This window comes from Oncorhynchus masou, chromosome 25 (assembly GCF_036934945.1).
Source record: "Oncorhynchus masou masou isolate Uvic2021 chromosome 25, UVic_Omas_1.1, whole genome shotgun sequence".
Classification (NCBI taxonomy): domain Eukaryota; kingdom Metazoa; phylum Chordata; class Actinopteri; order Salmoniformes; family Salmonidae; genus Oncorhynchus; species Oncorhynchus masou.
In genome coordinates, this window is record NC_088236.1 from 36,651,300 (window position 1) to 36,669,044 (window position 17,745).

The window sequence follows — 17,745 nt, forward strand, 5'->3', positions numbered from 1 at the left end:
TAACAGCACTTACAGTTGACCAGGGCAGCAATTTGATGAACTGACTTGTTGGAAAGGTGGCAACCTATGATGGTACCACTTTGAAAGTCACTGAGCTCTTCAGTATGGGCCATTCTACTCCAATGTTTTGTATATGGAGATTGCATGGTTGTGTGCTCGATTGTATACACCTGTCAGCAACGGGTGTGGCTGAAATAGCTGAATCCACTAATTTGAAGAAGTGTCCACATACATTTGGCCACGTAGTGTATAATCAATGCATTTTATGACCTCCAGGTTCCAGCATACTGCTTTTGTTGACTGACATGAAGTAGAGCGAATCCCTTTCCACACCCTTTTAGATTTGTCCAATGAACACGGACGCAGAGTGTACTAGCATATTACGTGTTGATGTAAGAGAGCTAGCCAAAATAGAGTCCAGACATAGTAACACATTTGTCGTAAAGCAGTATATTTGTAGATGTATTATATTGGGAAACTGTAGAGTTGTTACTCGTCGCAGAGAATACGTTGAACACAATGGGCTTCTCTAGGAATGTGTGACTTTGTCGGAGTTCATACGGTAAGAGATTCCCTTGATCAGCTGGCTAAGTTCGCGAGCTAGGATAACAATAGCTAGCTAGGGAGCTAGCTGATAACTATCATTTGTTGAAATCATCTGTCTTTTCCTGGAATTCATGATCAAACAGCCGTGAACAGTTAGCTGGGACCAACGGATTTCTTAAATCTCGAAATGTGGGGCTTTTTACAGAATGGTAACGAATTATTCGGAAACTGCTAACGAAAGCAAGCAAACAGGCAGCTATCATTGCCAATACTGAGTAGCTAGCTAATTTACATCGTCTTGTCATCCAGCTGAAATATCATTAGCCTCTTCATATGTATGTATTCGTAAACCTGCTAGCTAAACCTGCTGTCACCAATCTGTCAACTAATCTGGTGACATGACAAATCATAAGGCCAAAACGACGTATAAGGTAGCTACAGACTGTAGCATATCCTTATTCTGCATCTCTAATAGTTTTCGTGCTGATTGCCATGAGTCGCTCTCTGTTGTCTATTTCAGATTGAAAGAGGAATGACAATGACAATTCCCCTGCCCGTGAGAGGAGGCTACACTGGAATACAGCTGTTCTGGGACTCTGAACGACCACAGCCTGAGTGACAGAGCACTTGCATTGTGGAGCTTTTGGGGAGAGAACTAGTAGCAGGCAGTACACTTGGGTAAAGAAACACTAAGGCAAGGTGGAGATGTTTGCCAAACTGAAAAAGAAGATTGCTGAGGAGGCTGCCACAGCTCCCCGGACCGGAGTCCGTATGCCTCGCTCCTGCAGCAAAGAGTCCATTACGTCAGTGGGAGCAGACTCCGGGGATGATTTTGTAAGTACCAATATTGTTACCTAAATGTCACACAGTCCATGCCAGTCATCTTTTCAACCCACGAAGAGTAGTTGGTCGTATGACACGAAACAAGGTTACCCAGGCTATTCTGCAAGGAAGACATCAAGGAAAAAAAGATGGCTTCTGGCCTCTAATTTGAATAGGCTTAAGTTTTGCACATATGAAATGCAAACCAAGGTAATTTATATCCTTTACGCTCTTTCAATTCAACATAGCCTATCATGTTATCAGTTTTCTCAGTGTTTTGAGAGATTCTGTGGCCCCTACCTGACCATAATGGCCCAGGCCCTCCATTAGTGTTTCCCTCTGTGGCCAGATAAGAGCACCAGGGACTGTCATGATGATGTAATTCACTACCATTTACATGCAGCATATCAGAATGCCCCTGCACCGTGATGTCAACAGTGCTGCATTCACTGTTGGCTTTATGAATATCAGCAAAAAAAGTAGGCCTAATGTACAAGACTTGCAGGGAAAGAGCAGTGAAGCAATTTGCTGCAATTTGAAGTTTGGTGTAATTGTCTTTTTATATACAAGTCAACAGTGTCTCTTTGATTATGATTTGGGTCAGTGAGTCAGCTAGCCTGTTGTTATATGGTTAGGTGTGTCTGGAGATTGGCATCCAGAAGCTAGTGGATTCCATGGTCAAGTGTGTAAATGTACGATACCACCACTCTTTTGTCAATGATGACATTAATTCAGAAATATTCCCCATTGTAGAGCAGGTTAAAGGGATAGTTCAGGATTCGGCAATGAGGCCCGTTCTTTACTTACCCAGAGTCAGATGATGTCTTAAACATTATTTTTATGTCTCTGCATGCAGTTTGAAGGAAGTTGCTAACTAGCGTTAGCGCAATTGCTTTACTAGTTTAAGTGCAATGACTGGAAGTCTATGGAAACAGCAAGCATGCTAGCTGTTCCTGTAGACTTTGTCATTGTGCTAACATTAGTTAGCAATAGCTAGCAAAACTCAACTTTCTTCATACCGGAAGCAGATGCATAAAAAGTAATTGCCAAAATCCCAAACTATGCCTTTAATGCATTGTTGTGTCTTAAGGCAAAAACCTGTGTAACATGAAGCTCCAGCTCAGGTGTCAGATCTGCCCTGCTCTGTTCACTTGACCACACATGACAAGTAGGCACTAGAGCAAACGCACAATGGTCCTTTTCTCTTTTGGAGAAGGGAGCTTAACATACTGTATGTTGAGACAATTCTGCTTAAATCTTTGAGGCTAGTTAGTAGTCAATGTGATGGTGTTATTCCACATTGCACTGCTGTTTTAGACCTGATATAACTTTCAGAATATCATTAGATACTGAATTGTGTTGATGTTATTGGAAAAGCATCAGAAGTGTTGATCTGTTCAGTTGGTATTTTCTGCCCCCCCTCCATGTTTGACACTATGAATGGAGTGGCTGATTTTACAGTGTTAGTCAGATCCAGTGTCTTGGGGCTGATGTCTTTCCTTTCTCGTTTGCACCGTTTTGAATTATTTAAGTCATTGACTGGCAGTGAGATCAAATCAACTGGTAGGCTATCCCTCATCAAATTTGTAGTGAAGTGAAATCAGGATGACATCAAATTTAGGTAAAGGGCCATTTCCACAGAAAATTGAACAACAACACATTTACACGAAGAGCAGTGCAAATGCAAAGTTTGGTAACAATGACGGTTTGCATCTGCGCTGTTCTCCGAGTAAAATGTGATTTTGTAAAATGTTCACTGGAAATTGTTAAAAGTAGGCCTTGTGCATAGAGTTGCATGGTTTGTTTAAATTTGAAGTAATTGTTTTTTAATTATAATTGAGTCTCGGCATCGTTCTGTTACCATGGAATTGCCCTAAACACACTCATAGACATGAGTTGGGTACCTCTGATATGAAATATCGTTTTGATATATCTTGTAAGTGGGATATTTCAGACTCTTCAACATCCACAGCATATGTTTCTAGTACCTTCTGCCACATAACCATGGAAGCTCCAGTGTGACCTGCTGTGCTGATGAGGAACCCCTCTATTCTCTGTGTCTTGTGTTGACCTCCAGGCCTCTGATGGCAGTAGCTCCAGGGACGACCTCTCTTCCCAGATCCTCAGGAGGAATGATCAGATTCGCAAGCTGGAGGCCAAACTATCAGGTAAGACATGTCTGTATGGAACCAGTTTAATCAGAGTAGGATGAGGTGGTTGCACCCAGGCCTAGACACTCATCTAAGGTTAGTTTTGCGTTTACCCCAACAACAATTAAGGTTAGGTTTGGTGGTGGGTAAGCTGATTCTAGATCTGTGTCTTAGAGACAGCTTTTACCAAGAGCAGTACGCTCAGGTGAAAGGTCACATAACCAACGGGTGTCTGGCTTCAGTCTCGACCTCATGGCTTTTGAACTTAACACCCTCACAAATGGTATGATATGGTATCTTTTACAATGTTTCTTTATTATTTACCACATTCCCATCTGGTGAACATTAAGAGCAAATGCCATGGCATTTAGTCTACCTTTTAGGTTCTGTGTGTTTTTTTCTCCCAGATTAGTGTGATAGCTACTCCTCCCTTAGAGGTGGTGTGTGTGACCCCTTAGAAAAGGTTAAAGGTTGCACATCTTCACGCAGCCTCTTAACCATAATGGTTTTCTCATCTAAGAAAATCATTGTGATTTTTTTTTTCTCAATCATGTTTTTATTTTATTCCTCCTCCTCCCCATGGCTTCTACCCTCATCCACCTGCCCCCCCTTTCCTGTGTGTGTGTACGTGTTTGTTTTATGTGCTGTTGGTGTTCCATCACCACACCTCCTGCCTCTAGACTACGCTGAGCAGCTCCGACTTATGCAGAAGACCAAGGACAAGCTTGAAATTGCATTAGAAAAACATCAGGATTGTACGTACCTTTATTCTCCAATCTCCTCCCATTTTGCGTTCTTTCTTTCTCTCATTTGTTTGTCTGCTGGCTGTGTTAATGGTCACCCAACGCACCGTCAATCAATCAAGGAGGGGTTCAGAATCATATGCTGTCACGTCTATAGGTTTCAATATTTAAAATATATATATATATATATTGTTGAAACAATGTCTTGTTGTTGACATATAATTGTTTTTAAATGTTTGTGGCACTGTTTGGAAGTAGGTAAGTATTTCTGCTATGACAATTATGTGAGACCATATAAAACAGTGGAAGTTTTATCAGTATGTAAATGTCTATTACTTCCCCTTTTTTATAATAATCAATGTTATAACAAACACCAATGTACTAATGTAACCAATAACAATAAAACATCTTTACAAATAAGTCAATTTGGGATGTCTGTGTTGGCCATGGTTAGATGCACTGCTTGCCTGCTTATGGGAAACACCTAGCTTTTGCTTACTGGACACATTCTATGGTCAATATTACTCTCACCCTTTCAAAGCTAGCAGCTACTAGCCACTGACAAATCTACAACCTGCTGTTTCAATTGAGACATCTTTGGCTAGCCAGTTCTATTGCTCATTCTCTCTCTCTCTCCCCTCTTTCTCTCTCTTTTACTATGCAGCCTCCATGAGGAAACTGCAGGACCAGAATGAGACTCACCAGACCAATAGAGCCAAAATGGCCGAAGGCATGGCTTTGGCCCTGGACAAGAAAGATCAGGTGAGCATCATATCCTTTGCACCACGAGGCATACGTTTGTGTGTGTTTATAGTTCGATTAATTCCTGTCTTTGACTGTAGGAATGGATGGAAAGGATGTCTACGCTGGAGCAGGTACTCCTAACATCTAACTAATATTCTAGGTTCTCATTCAGCCAGTCAGTCATTGCCTGTGTAGATGAGAGATCTCTTCTGTCTGGGGCCCCTCAGGAGAAGGCATCTCTGTCTGTGCGGCTAGATGAGATGATGGAGCAGAGCCTTACTCTGTTCCAGAAGAGGGATGACCTGGACGAGCTGGATGGCTTCCAGCAGCAGGAGCTCGCCAAAGTCAAACACATGGTACGCACTACTGACATCAAGGTCCTACTGTCTAACTCTAACCCACCACGTGGCATGTAGGAGGCAATTCAAAACATATGGTAGTTTTATGCTTTGTCTGTCTGTCTATTCTTATCCAAGCTGTAGCTATGTCGGTAGCCATCCACCTTGGTTAAACAGCACTTTGGTGGGAGAAAAAAGTGTTCCTATTACCCTAGACAATAATGGTAGTTAAACATTTGTTTTAGTGATGTCCTTTCTGTGGTGTCTCCTGTTTTCGTTCTGGTAGTTACTAAGGAAGGAGGAGCAGCAGGGCCTGCGGGAGCGAGAGCTCCAGCAGAAGGAGACCGAGCTGCAGACGGCCAAGAAGGGTTTGTCCGAAGCCCAGGAGAAGCTGCGGGCTCTGGGAGAGGAGCATCAGGAAAGTTGCAGGCTCAACACCGAGCTGGAGATCGAAAGGTTAGGACAGGACACAGTGATTGCAAGATCTTGCTCCCCTAACCTCTTTAAAAAATAGAAAATGAAGTTGTATAAGGGAGAGTTTGCCTGTTTTCTTCTGGGTTGCCTGAGGATTTGGTTGTTGTCTAACAGTACAGGGTTGTGTGTGTGTGTGTGGTCTCATTTAAGAAAGGAGCTGCTGGAGGTCAAGGAGAAGGCGGAGAAGAAGATCGCTGAGCTGGAGGGCAGAGGCCAGAACCTGCAGAAGGTCATCCAACAGGTGTCTGAGGACTTCCAGAAGGTTAGTCCTCTAACCCATAGATTCTTCCTTTAAAAATCCTTTCACTGTATTGAAGTGGTACATATCTGTAATGACAGCATATGAATACAGTTTAAAAAATTATTCACAATGTAGTAATCTCTCTCTGTGTGTGTGTGTGTTCTCAGTCGCGGAGCGCTGAAGCAGCTGTAGAGAAGTCTCTCTATACCTTACAAACTGATTACAATGCCCTGAAGCTGCAGCAACAAAAGGTAAGACCAGATCACAATGTAACTCCTTATATGGGCAATTTCATATTTCTGTTTTCCAAATCTGCAGTTTTTCCAGTAAATGTTTTTGTTTGGCATACATTTTAAAGTGACAAATTGAAGTGTCAGCGTATTTCCGTTACCATGGAATTGACAATCTCTAAACCCTCCTCCTCACCCAGTGTGCTCTGTAATTGACCCATCCCTCTCTCTCCCTGTTGTGGTCCCCAGGCAGCAGTGACTGATGAGGACAGGGAGCGTGTGCTGCTGGACCTGCAGGAGAAGGTCTCCTCTCTGGAGAGACGTCTGCAGGGCAACCTGAGTGAAGACGAGCTCCTCCAGGAGCTGCTCAAAGAGGTAACTACAACAGTCAGCTAATCCTAAAGACAGAGGGACTCCTGTGGAATTGGTATAAGGAAAAGACCATAGAGAACCGTAAGTAAGCATTTCACTGTTAGTCCACATCTGTAGTTTATGAAGTAGGTGCCAAATAAAATTAGATTTGAATGGTGATGCATTTCAAGTCAAGTTTATTAGTCATGTGGACAGAAACACATGGTGTACACGGTACAATGAAATGCTTACTTGCAGGTTGACCTTTCAACAGTACGACAACCATAAGAATCGAACAAATAATGAACACAAATAGAAGCTTAACCCTTGGCCTATATGGATAGGGCTAAATTGAAATGTTTCTTACAGAAGAAATATGAAATGCATAAGCACGGTAGCAATTGAAAGAGAGCAGTTAGAAGATTATGGGGGAATTATTAGACCAAAGTTCAGGATACAGCAGTACACCTGACACGACACATTGCACTGTTGATTTTGTGCATTTTACATTTACTGTACTTCCTGCCACGTTTGTTGATAAGCAAATCTTAAAATATTCTGGATAAATTTAGTAACATAAGAATGTTCCTGAAAGAATGTGGTGTAGGTGCAACAGGACAAAAGAATAACAAGGGTTTGACTGAGAGGACGAACTGCTGTCTCCAAAGTGTGCACAGTTCCTAAGTCACTTCCATATACTTTGATGACTCAAAGAAGAGTCTTCAACTAGAAAGGTGTTTTTAGAGCTCTCCTAGCTGTGGCGTTGAGGAACTAGAGCGAACACACTTGTAGTTGTTTTGAACACAGCCCTGCAGCCCCGCCTCACACAATTACTGCTTACGAAATCACAAAACTGTCCATTATAAATTGCATTCTTTGTCAGGTGGGCATCATTTGGAAGGTTGCTCAATTGCCAACACGACTAGCAAAGTTCTAAAATACGAACTTAGTTAGGCTTCCACAAGGCAATTCAGAGAAACAGATCATCATTCTGATGATCATAGAAAGGAATTGTGAGTGCATTTAGGTGCGTGTTCTGCGGCCAATTTCTTCCAGTTGCCCAATTAGCGTGAGGGATGGAGGCAACTACTGGTCCCATTCGGTGCTCAAGTTCAGAACAGCTGTCAGTCAAAACGCAGACCGCGCTGTGAAGCACAGAGCCTGAGATCTGACATCATTTATAGCATCTTAATGGAGTAACAATAGAATAATCATTTAGAAAAAGTATAAATGCAAGGAAGGCACTCAAACAAAAGTAATGTATAATATTTACACATGTGCCGGGGAAGTGGGATATGTAGATATGTTTAGCAATAATAAATATAGTCCAATAGGAGCAGTCGTGGTGTGTATGCAGCGTGAGTGTGTTTGTGTATATGGGTGTGTGAGTGCATGTGTGCTAAGGTACAGAGGGTCAGTTTAAGTGTTGAGCAATCCTCGTCTCCCCCCGTGTGGTAATGTGTAGAAGTCCACTCTGGAGCAGACGCTGGAGGACACGAGAGTGGAGCTGCTGCAGGCACGCACCAACCATGCGGACACGGTTAGCTCACTGGAGACTCAGGTAAACAGCCTCTTCATCACAATGATATACGACTTCACATGCAACTGGCTTAGATGCTCCATTGCATAACAGCAACAAATGAACAATTGTGTGAACACATCTGGTAAGCATATTGTATCTTTACTCTCCCAGATATCCAGAATCAACCACCATGTAACTGAACTACAGAACCTGCTACGGCACAAAGACGACTCTTCCAAGAACTACAGAGAGAGAACAGACGAACAGGTAAGAGAAGGGGCACTGGTGGGATAGAAGGATATAGGCATTTCAGACCTGTGCTCTCTCTTCAGTCTTTCTTCTTGTGCTCTCACACACGGCCCCATGTTGCTCTGTCTTACAGATTGCAGGTCTGGAACAGCAGGTGCAGGAGAGCAACGAGAGGCTCAAGAACACTGAGCAGCAGATCACTGACAAGCAAGCACTTCTGGACAAACTGGTAAATATTTGTCCGATTACGGTGAAAGGTGCTCTACCACCACTGTAAATGAAGTTGAAGCTGAGGCTGGAGCAAATGCAGTTGAACCTCTTATTTATTTAAACTGATTAGACTTCTTCATGTATCCTATGGGAGCCAGGGACACAGTTAATGTAAGCATGTGTGATGCTGAGACTGCCCTTTCTCCCTGTGGTCACCCCCAGCAGGCAGAGTGGAGTGTGGAGAGGGTCAGTCTGCAGCAGCAGGGCCAGGAGAGGGCAGGCCGGCTGGAGGAGCAGCTCACTGCACTGCAGACAGAGAAAGACACAGAGCAGACCTCTGCCCAAGCTAGGATTGTGAGTTACAGTTGTCAGCTCTCACTTGATCTGTAGATGTTGACATTTTAGTTCACTGAACTGTTCTCAGTGACATGTGCTGCATAGTTTTGTTGCCTGACTGTTAAGGCACATTTTCACTTTGGTATTTGATCATTTCGATGCAGATTTTGATCAGTTTATCCACTGGTCTCGGTGGATTGGTAATCTGTTGCCATGTAATTTGATCTCGGCTACAGGGCTGGCATGGAACGGGACTCAAACAAGGCTGTGTTCCTACACTTTCTTTCTGCTTTTCTTTCTTTAACTTCCCTTTATCTGTGTTTCTCTGTCCCTATCTGTGTTTCTCTGTCCCTATCCCGCATCTCTCTCACCCACCCATCTCTGTTTCGTGTTTCCCAGCATGAGTTGGAGGAGGCGAGAGGATGTCTGCTGAGAGGGAGGGATGAAGCTGACGTGGCTCTGAGGAGACGGGAAGAGGAGCTGGAGCAGGCTAGGGTCAGACACACTTCCTGCTTTATATTAGGCAGTCAGTTGAAAACAGGAAGTCACGGATTTCCTGATAAACAAACAAGAGTTTTAAGAAAAAAATTCATTCAATGATGTCCCTGTATGTCACCCCAGTCAGAGCTGAGCAGCAGGCAGACGGTGAGTGTGGAGATAGCCATGGCTCTGGAGGACACCAGGAAGCAGAAGGAGGAGCTCCAACTACAGGTCTGGAGAGACATCACACTTACATCGTACATTTCTGTACTCTTTCAAATAACAAACCATATTCTCTACACTCTGTTGGAATGAGGTTTCCAAAACTTGCCAATGCTATTGGCTTAATCATACTCGGGCAGTTTGAGTGATGTGTTTTTCAAATTCATGAATTCAGCTTGTCGATTGTGCTCATAAATAAATTGGACGTTCACGGTCTTCTTTCCAGGTAGGACAGATGACTGCGTCACATCAAAAAACATCGCAGGAACTGGCCCACGTCACTGAGCAGCTGAAGCAGAGAGAGGAGGAACTCCAAACACTTCACAATGGTAAACACTTGGTTTCTCTGTTGTCGGGTGCACTTTTCCTCTGTCTCCCATGCTATGTGAATTTGGAAGTTGACTTCATACCGTGTGGTGTCTGATGCTCCCTTCTACTGTGTTTGTGTTGCAGAGCTGCAGACGGCCCAGAGCTCCCTGTCCCAGCTGCAGGAGGAGGGGGAGAGGCTGCGGGCATGGGCCCAGGAGAGGGAGGAGGAGAAGGACAGCCAGCTGGTCAGCCTGAGGCAGGAGCTCCTCACCCAGAACGAGCATCTGGACTCCTGCCAGTCACGGGTCTGAACACACAGCGGGCACAGCCATTAAGACACTAAACCTGTTCTTAATGTCCTTCTTAGCTTCCATACTGTACATAACTCAAGTCTGTCATTACAGATTGGACTTTTTGTATGTGTTTTCTGACTGTGTGTGTGTGTGTCTCAGGTGTCTGAGCTGGAGGTGGAGGTGGAGACCCTGACGTTGCAGCTGCAGACTCCAGAGGTGTGTGAACCGGACCAGAATGGGACTGTGACCGTGGACGACCTGGACCACATGCAGGAGGCCAACAGAGACCTGGAGCAGCAGCTTAGTGACAAGAACAAGGTCAGTACTGGACCAAACGAAAACCATGATCCCCACACAGGCATGTTTGGATAATTACTCCTTGTCTGAAATATCCGGAGCAGGTTAATTTGTGTGTACTCTTATTGATTGGAATCCTGTTGCTTTACAGACCATTAAGCAGCTGCAGCAGAGGCTAGCCGAGCTGAAGAGGACCTTGCAGAAGGAGCTGGTGAGACATTTAGATACCTTTTTTTTTAGTATGAGAATCCAATCTAAATCTAATCATTTTTTTGTTCCATTAATTGAATATGGTCCGTGTGCTGAGTTTTGTGTGTGATAGTTTGTGCCTGTGTGTTCCTGTTGCAGAAGCTGAAACCTGAAACTGAGTTAGAGGAGAAGGAAAGGGCCCAGGAAGGGAGAGGAGAGAGGCAGGAGAGGCTAGACAGAACCTTTACAGAGCCCGCTGCATCCCCAGCCCCTGGCCCAAACACCACTGTCACCAACACTTCTGACCTCAATGACTCACGAGAGATCAACTTCGAGTACCTCAAACACGTGGTGCTAAAATTTATGTCGTCCAGAGAGGCTGAGGTGAGCGCAATCTACCTGGTCCCTGTTATCATAGCTAGCCTCCTCAGTATTGGATGTCTATGGTCTTGGCTGAAGTCTAAATCTCTCTCTGTCCCCCTCTCGTTCTGTCTCATAGGCCTATCAGCTGATCAGAGCGGTGTCTGTGTTGCTGAACTTCACTGGTGAGGAAGAGGACATGTTAAAAGAGACACTGGAGTACAAGGTGACTTTCTCCTTTCAGACATCTGTCCCCTGAAACTTCTGTGTCAAATGAATGGGCGTTATAACCATAACACAGCCAGCGTGTGTCAAATGAAATAGGCCATGACACAATTTTTTTTTTGTTCTCAATTGGCCTCATTTCGTAAGTGCACTTGCTATTTGTTGTTTATTTTTGAATATCTAAGCTGCATCCGGAGGAAGACTGTTATTTTAGAGGCTAGAAAGCCAGTATGAGGGTTTGTGCACAGGCTAGAAAAAAAGGCGGCCGGTGCGTGGGAGAGAAAATATCTGTGGAGTTCCAAAAGTACTCGCACTCAAAACCATGAAAAGGGAAAAACCCAAGGAGGCCGAGATGGAAAAATAGAATAATTAATTGAATCCATGCTCTGAAGAATACAGAAGGTGGAAGTGCTAATATGTTTGGGCCTTATGCCTTCATCAGTGCTGTACAAACACATGAAGACACGGACTTAAGGCACCTGCTGTGCGCAACAGTTGCAAGCATATAGTTAATTAGAGACTGGCGAATAGGGAATTTATAGAAGAGTATAAAAAATGGACAATTCATGTGTCATATAAAATTGGAAAGAGACAACAGTCTGGGCTACCATTGCTTTCAAGCACACATCACATATACAGTTGAGACAAGCACAGGGTCAAGCTGCAATGCAGCACCCCTGGATGGAGAGCTAGTTGTGGGGTTAAGGGCCTTGCTCAAGGGCCCAACAATAGGGGAATGTCTTCAGGATGTGAACCCAGCAGCCCTCCAGTTGCCAGATGAATTCCCTCCTATTTTTCTTCCCCAGTTGTAACTATAGTAATAGTCCAGTGTTACATGTATTTCATTTGATATAATGGGAAAACATTGCTGTGTTTTTCAGATGTCCTGGTTTGGATCCAAGCCTTCTCCAAAGGGTATTGTTCGGCCGTCCGTTTCAGGGGCGCCTGCTCACTGGAGCTGAGTGGACAGAGAGAGGAAGAATTGTGGAGAGGACAGAGACACACACACATTACTGTTATCATGTCCTTGCATGATGCCTCCCATCACTGTGGTAACCAACTGAACATTGTGAAGAGGACACTACTTAAGCTTTAAAATGGTTTCTGACGTGACAGATTCCTATGTAGCTCTTCAATCTCTCCTTAGAAGGACATTGTTCTTGCTCTTCAAGAGGACAGAGAAGGGCTCCACAATGACTTGGAAAGTCAGTCTTGTCATTTAAAAAAAAAAAAAAAAAAATTGTTGGCGGTGATTTTATTTACAAGTAAAATGGTTAAAGCAGACATGGTATTGATGCATTGCTAAATGTTAACCTTCAAGTGATACTTTGAGATTTTGGCATTTATCTTCTTCCCCAGAGTCAGATGAACTCATGGATACCATGTTTATGTCTCTTCATCCAGTGTGAAGGAAGTTAGCGGTACTGTAGTTTTGCGAGCCAATGCTCACTACCGTTAGCCGATGACTGGAAGTATATGGTATTTACTAGCATGCTAGCAGTTACCATAAACTTCCAGTCACTGCGCTAACACTAAGTACTCCTTTAAGAGTAACCCTTCTCCCTCTTGGAATTAAGTTAACATGAGATATTTGATGCACACAGTACAAGTATGTCTTACAGAATTGGCCAGGTGTTAAGAGTGCGATGGGTCAGAACTACCAGACTGTCACGACTCTGTTTGACTGAGAAGATTGATTTATGTCTCTGTGTTCAAATGTCTCTGTTGGGAGTACACAATGATGATGATGATGATAATAACCTTAAGATTTAATAACCGCCAAGATTTCTGAAGGACCCTTCACAACAGTCTTTCATTTGGTTCTTTCCTATAAAAATATTAATTACAGGGGGCTTATGTAGAAATGTATCATGTTAGAATGAGAAGGTTTGATGTGAGAGCCATACATCAATGGCATTGATATTAATGGGAAAATGTTATGTAAAGAGGAGAGGAGTGACTCTTAATAATGTTGATTAAGTAAATCATTATTGAACAATATCTAAATAAGAATTATCGGAGGATGTGCTCTACCTTTACCTGCCTTGTGTTTGTGTAAATGACATTCCATATGTCCTATTTATATATGAAAACTGTACATATTCATTGAGAACTTTATAAATCACTGGATGTAAATGATTTTTGTTTGACCTCTTGCAGTATTTTACACCATGTATCTGTCTGTCCATGTTGCCAGTCTTGGCTTGACTCTCTGTCTCACTGTTCATTGGCATCCTGCAAGAAGTGACCCTGTTTATGAGCCTACAATGAGAGGGCATTCATGTTGTACTGGAGGAAAGACCAGTGAATACTGTATGCATGCCTTATACCAGAATGTGAACCAGGTGCAAGGCAGGAATACACCAATCTGCACTCTTAATTCTACTCCCATAACATGCAGTGAGAAATCTCCATGTGTCTAGTAACATTACAATACTGTAGCATTTTTTTTGGTCACATTCATCATGTTTCTATAGTCAGTCAACCTTTGGGCTTTAAACTTTCTTAAAATGGACATGATCTACATTCAATGATAACACCACACTTCATTAACAGTGACCTGTTATTGAATAGTACCTGATATCACACTCCAGTGAGGGCTTGAAAGCAATCTGCCTGAAGTAGTTTCATAGAACTACGATATCACAGGTGACTATGACTCCACTTATCAATGTACTGCAAGGTCAATATCAAAAACATGATGCTTTTTTGAACCTTCTGTTTTATTCCGCTATGTGTTCAACTCTGGTTTTTAACAAAAAAATAAAAATAAATCACTACAGATTCTCTTCAGTTGCATTTTAACAAGCGCTACCATTTAACTAAACCATTTTTTGTTTCAATTTATATTGTGAACATAAAGGCTTGTTTTCATAATTGTTCTCCGGGCCAGTGTACAATCTTAATGATTCTAAGTAAAGCAGAGATGCAGCAGAACAAAGTAATTCCCACCCGAATCCACTCGGTGGTGCTGTAGGCATTTCACCCATGCGCAACAAAAATGACGCCTCCGACCGGAAGATAGCTTCTGCGCAAACACGTTTTCGTTCTTTCTTTTCCTGTGGCAGCGTCGACGAACATGGTGAGAGGCTCGTGGCTTTCGTTCAATTCGGGAAAATTGTCCTGCCTATTCCACATAAAACGACCACACTTGATAACATCCATAAGGATGATAATCTTATCTCGCCATATATGTTTGTGATATTTCGAGAAAGGCCCTTCTTTTGTCGCTTGTCACCATAAAGACCGAACGCGAGCTATCTGAACGCTATTAAGCTAACGTTGGCAAGCTTGTTAGCTACAAGCAAATGGATGGCTAATGTTAACGAACTAGTTACGCGTTGGCTAGCTGTCAAACATGTCTCCTAACTACTTCCAAATGGAATGGTTGTTGGCCTACTAACTAGCTACGGCAGTTAGCAATCAATTATTACACTACTTATCAACTTAATTATTTCGATGTGTTGCCAATTAGAATAGCTAGCGAGATTCATTAGCTATCAGCCCACGTTGACAGTACGTTACTTTCGCGAACTAACGTTAACGTTGCATGGGTAAGTTAGCTAGTTCGTTAACTGTTGGCCAAATCGATTTTCAAAGCTTGTATCTCCGTTCTTTGTAAATCTCACAGGGCAAGATCAAGGCTAGAGACCTGCGGGGCAAGAAAAAGGAGGAGCTGCTCAAGCAGCTGGATGACCTGAAGGTAGAGCTGTCCCAGCTCCGCGTCGCCAAGGTTACTGGTGGAGCTGCCTCCAAGCTCTCTAAAATGTGAGTATTATTTGGACTGCAGAGATTATGCAGTGTCAGCTTGTCATGAGTTGGCTGTTTATGGTGAAAGAATAAGTGGCTTCTTAGTTGTCATTACTATGTTATGCAGGGTTTATATGCAGTAGGTCAAAATGTCTCATTCTGCTAAAATTTAGCATTTCACTAAACCCATATTTGATCTGTTTCCTCTCCAGTTGTGTTGTCCGCAAATCCATCGCCCGTGTTCTGACTGTCATCAACCAGACTCAGAAGGAGAACCTGAGGAAGTTCTACAAGGTAAGAGCAACCGCCCTCCACTTATTTTAATTTCTTTTACCTTTTATTTAACTAGGCAAGTCAGTTAAGAACAAATTCTTATTTTCAATGACGGCCTAGGAACAGTGGGTTAACTGCCTTGTTCAGGGGCAGAACAACAGATTTGTACCTTGTCAGCTCAGGGATTTGAACTTCGAACCTTTTAGTTACTAGCCCAACACTAACCACTAGGCTACCCTGCCGCCCCATACCCACATGTATTCAACACTTTAGTTTAACAAACCTGATGACTGGTTAAAAGCAGCGGGTGGCTCTGACCACGGAGTATCTGCCAACATAGGTTTATTTTCTGATTTGACGTGTTGACTTGCCACCGTTTGTCGACACCCAGCTGGTGATCTGCTGTACATGGTGTGGGTTATGGCTTCTTAAATGTCAATCTTGACTGCAGTTAAACATGCTGCAGATTAGTTTGTAAAGTGACCCATGTAAGCTCAATATTTCAGAACTAGGTTGAGTGCTAATCCTGACTATCAGACCTTGAATTTCCCGACGGCGCGTGGCCGTCGATGTCCCCTTGTTTGGCCGTAATGCCCCCTAAAAAATCCATGCCGTGTGGCCGTAGTGAACTTGAGCTGAAAATAATAATTATTCCCTTCTCCCGGCTGCCTATCACCGTGCTCCGAAGCACCTCACTTGCATGGCGCTCTCAGATCTAAATTCTTAATAACCAATGCCCGTCACGTGATCAAGTCCTTCACGCAGACATCGCAGCTCCAAAGTATGCTGTAAGTGAAAACCGGCATCAGGGATGAAACGGCACATGTCCTTATCAAATTCTGATGGGCATATAGAAGATGTTAGTCCAACCAACAATATGATTAAGCAACCACAAAGGCACTAGCCTATGTCAATCTACTATCCCCCATAGTACAGAAGTTTACCTATTCTATTGGTCAGATTGTTCTGTGAGAGAAATAAATATTCCAACCATACTCTGGGACAGTTGAGGGACGCGATAGATGGGGCAGCAAGCAGCCTAGTGGGTAGAGCATTGGGCCAGTAACTGAAAATGTTCTAGTTCGAATCCTCGTTCTGCCCCTGAACAAGGCAGTTAACCCACTGTTCCTAGGCCTTCAATGTAAATAAGAATTTGTTCTTAATAACTGACTTGCCTAGTTAAATAAAAGTTTTTAAAAAATGGATCCCAAATGAATACAACCACTGTACATCAAACTTTTAAAAGCAATGAGGCTGATGCAACAGGTCAGAACGTTTAGCTTAAAATGTTGATCAACTATTAGGCTTTTTCTTCACATAAGAGTGAGCAGTTTCATATAACGGATGACAATATACTTAACTGTAGAAAGGGGGAAGATCTAAAGATGCCAAAACAAGCATAGGTTGTTAATGACTAGGATTGTGTCTTTGGCTGCTGGAGAAAGAAAGTAGAAAAAAATAGAAATACTGGTTTCAATGGCACATGAGGAAGTGTTTATAAACGAGTCCCCTTAGCATTCCTATGGTCGGAACACATTAAGATATGCCTCATAAAATGACATGTCCAGGTTTTAAACTATGGTAAAATTTACAAAATGTTGACTGCCTCCTATTGCAAGGAGTTACTAGCTGAATGAACAGTGCCTCAATTATGTGGACAGAATCAAGCCTTTATATATTAATAATGATCCTACATATGTCAAGTATTTTCAGGGGATTCCATGGCTGCACTGGTCTGGACATAACCTATGTGCATTGGCTACAGCCTGTTATCACCTACACTCCGACATGTAGGCTATTTATGTACATTTACACACATTTGTGTTTTTCTTAACAGAATAACTATTGTTTTTCACATCAATTTAATTGCATATTTTGGTTAATGGCCTTGGTGCCCTGGCAGATTGGTCACCCCTTGAAGGCCAAATGGCCCTGCCCCTAAAGTCACAAAATTCCAGGCCTCCTGACTATACAGCTCAGCTAAATGCTGAAGGCCAGTTTAAGACCAGAATTGAAGCAAAATGCAATAGCAGCAGTCCTAGTCTTCAGTTTTGTTCTGGTTATTTCTATTACACATCACATGTAGTGACCATGTAGTGTTTATTGTAATTTGACTGTGAATGTCATGTTTCAGGGTAAGAAATATAAGCCCTTGGACCTGAGACCCAGGAAGACTCGTGCCATCCGCAGGAGACTCAACAAGCATGAGGAGACTCTCCGAACGAAGAAGATGCAGAGAAAGGATCGCCTGTATTCCATTCGCAAATTTGCTGTCAAGGCTTAAGGTCGTTTGTCTTGTGCAAATAAATTGACTAAAAAGAGTGTTGTCTTCTGTAAAGCGATGTCACTCAAAATGGTCTATGTGAACGGATGGGGTGTTGATTGCAAACA

General features: G+C 42.9%; 2 protein-coding genes across 3 annotated transcripts; both read left to right on the top strand.

Moving 5' to 3' along the window:
• Nucleotides 1–361: 361 nt before the first annotated feature.
• On the top strand, nucleotides 362–14,113 carry LOC135514243 (golgin subfamily A member 1-like). Of its 2 annotated transcripts, XM_064937582.1 has the most exons (24): nucleotides 362–562; nucleotides 1,067–1,380; nucleotides 3,446–3,536; nucleotides 4,199–4,273; nucleotides 4,926–5,023; nucleotides 5,104–5,136; nucleotides 5,233–5,361; nucleotides 5,630–5,799; nucleotides 5,968–6,079; nucleotides 6,226–6,309; nucleotides 6,538–6,663; nucleotides 8,105–8,200; nucleotides 8,333–8,428; nucleotides 8,544–8,639; nucleotides 8,843–8,974; nucleotides 9,356–9,451; nucleotides 9,578–9,667; nucleotides 9,885–9,987; nucleotides 10,112–10,272; nucleotides 10,420–10,578; nucleotides 10,709–10,768; nucleotides 10,906–11,130; nucleotides 11,246–11,332; nucleotides 12,213–14,113. In XM_064937582.1, exons 2-24 carry the CDS (start codon nucleotides 1,252–1,254, stop codon nucleotides 12,291–12,293), a joined length of 2,529 nt encoding a protein of 842 aa, XP_064793654.1. In that variant the 5' UTR covers nucleotides 362–562; nucleotides 1,067–1,251; the 3' UTR covers nucleotides 12,294–14,113. The 2 variants fall into 2 exon arrangements, with proteins under 2 accessions (XP_064793654.1, XP_064793655.1); XM_064937583.1 differs by lacking the exon at nucleotides 4,199–4,273.
• Nucleotides 14,114–14,320: 207 nt separating this feature from the next.
• Nucleotides 14,321–17,675, top strand: LOC135514245 (large ribosomal subunit protein uL29-like). The gene is made up of 4 exons (XM_064937586.1): nucleotides 14,321–14,413; nucleotides 14,963–15,099; nucleotides 15,294–15,375; nucleotides 17,489–17,675. Exons 1-4 carry the CDS (start codon nucleotides 14,411–14,413, stop codon nucleotides 17,636–17,638), a joined length of 372 nt encoding a protein of 123 aa, XP_064793658.1. The 5' UTR covers nucleotides 14,321–14,410; the 3' UTR covers nucleotides 17,639–17,675.
• Nucleotides 17,676–17,745: the final 70 nt, after the last annotated feature.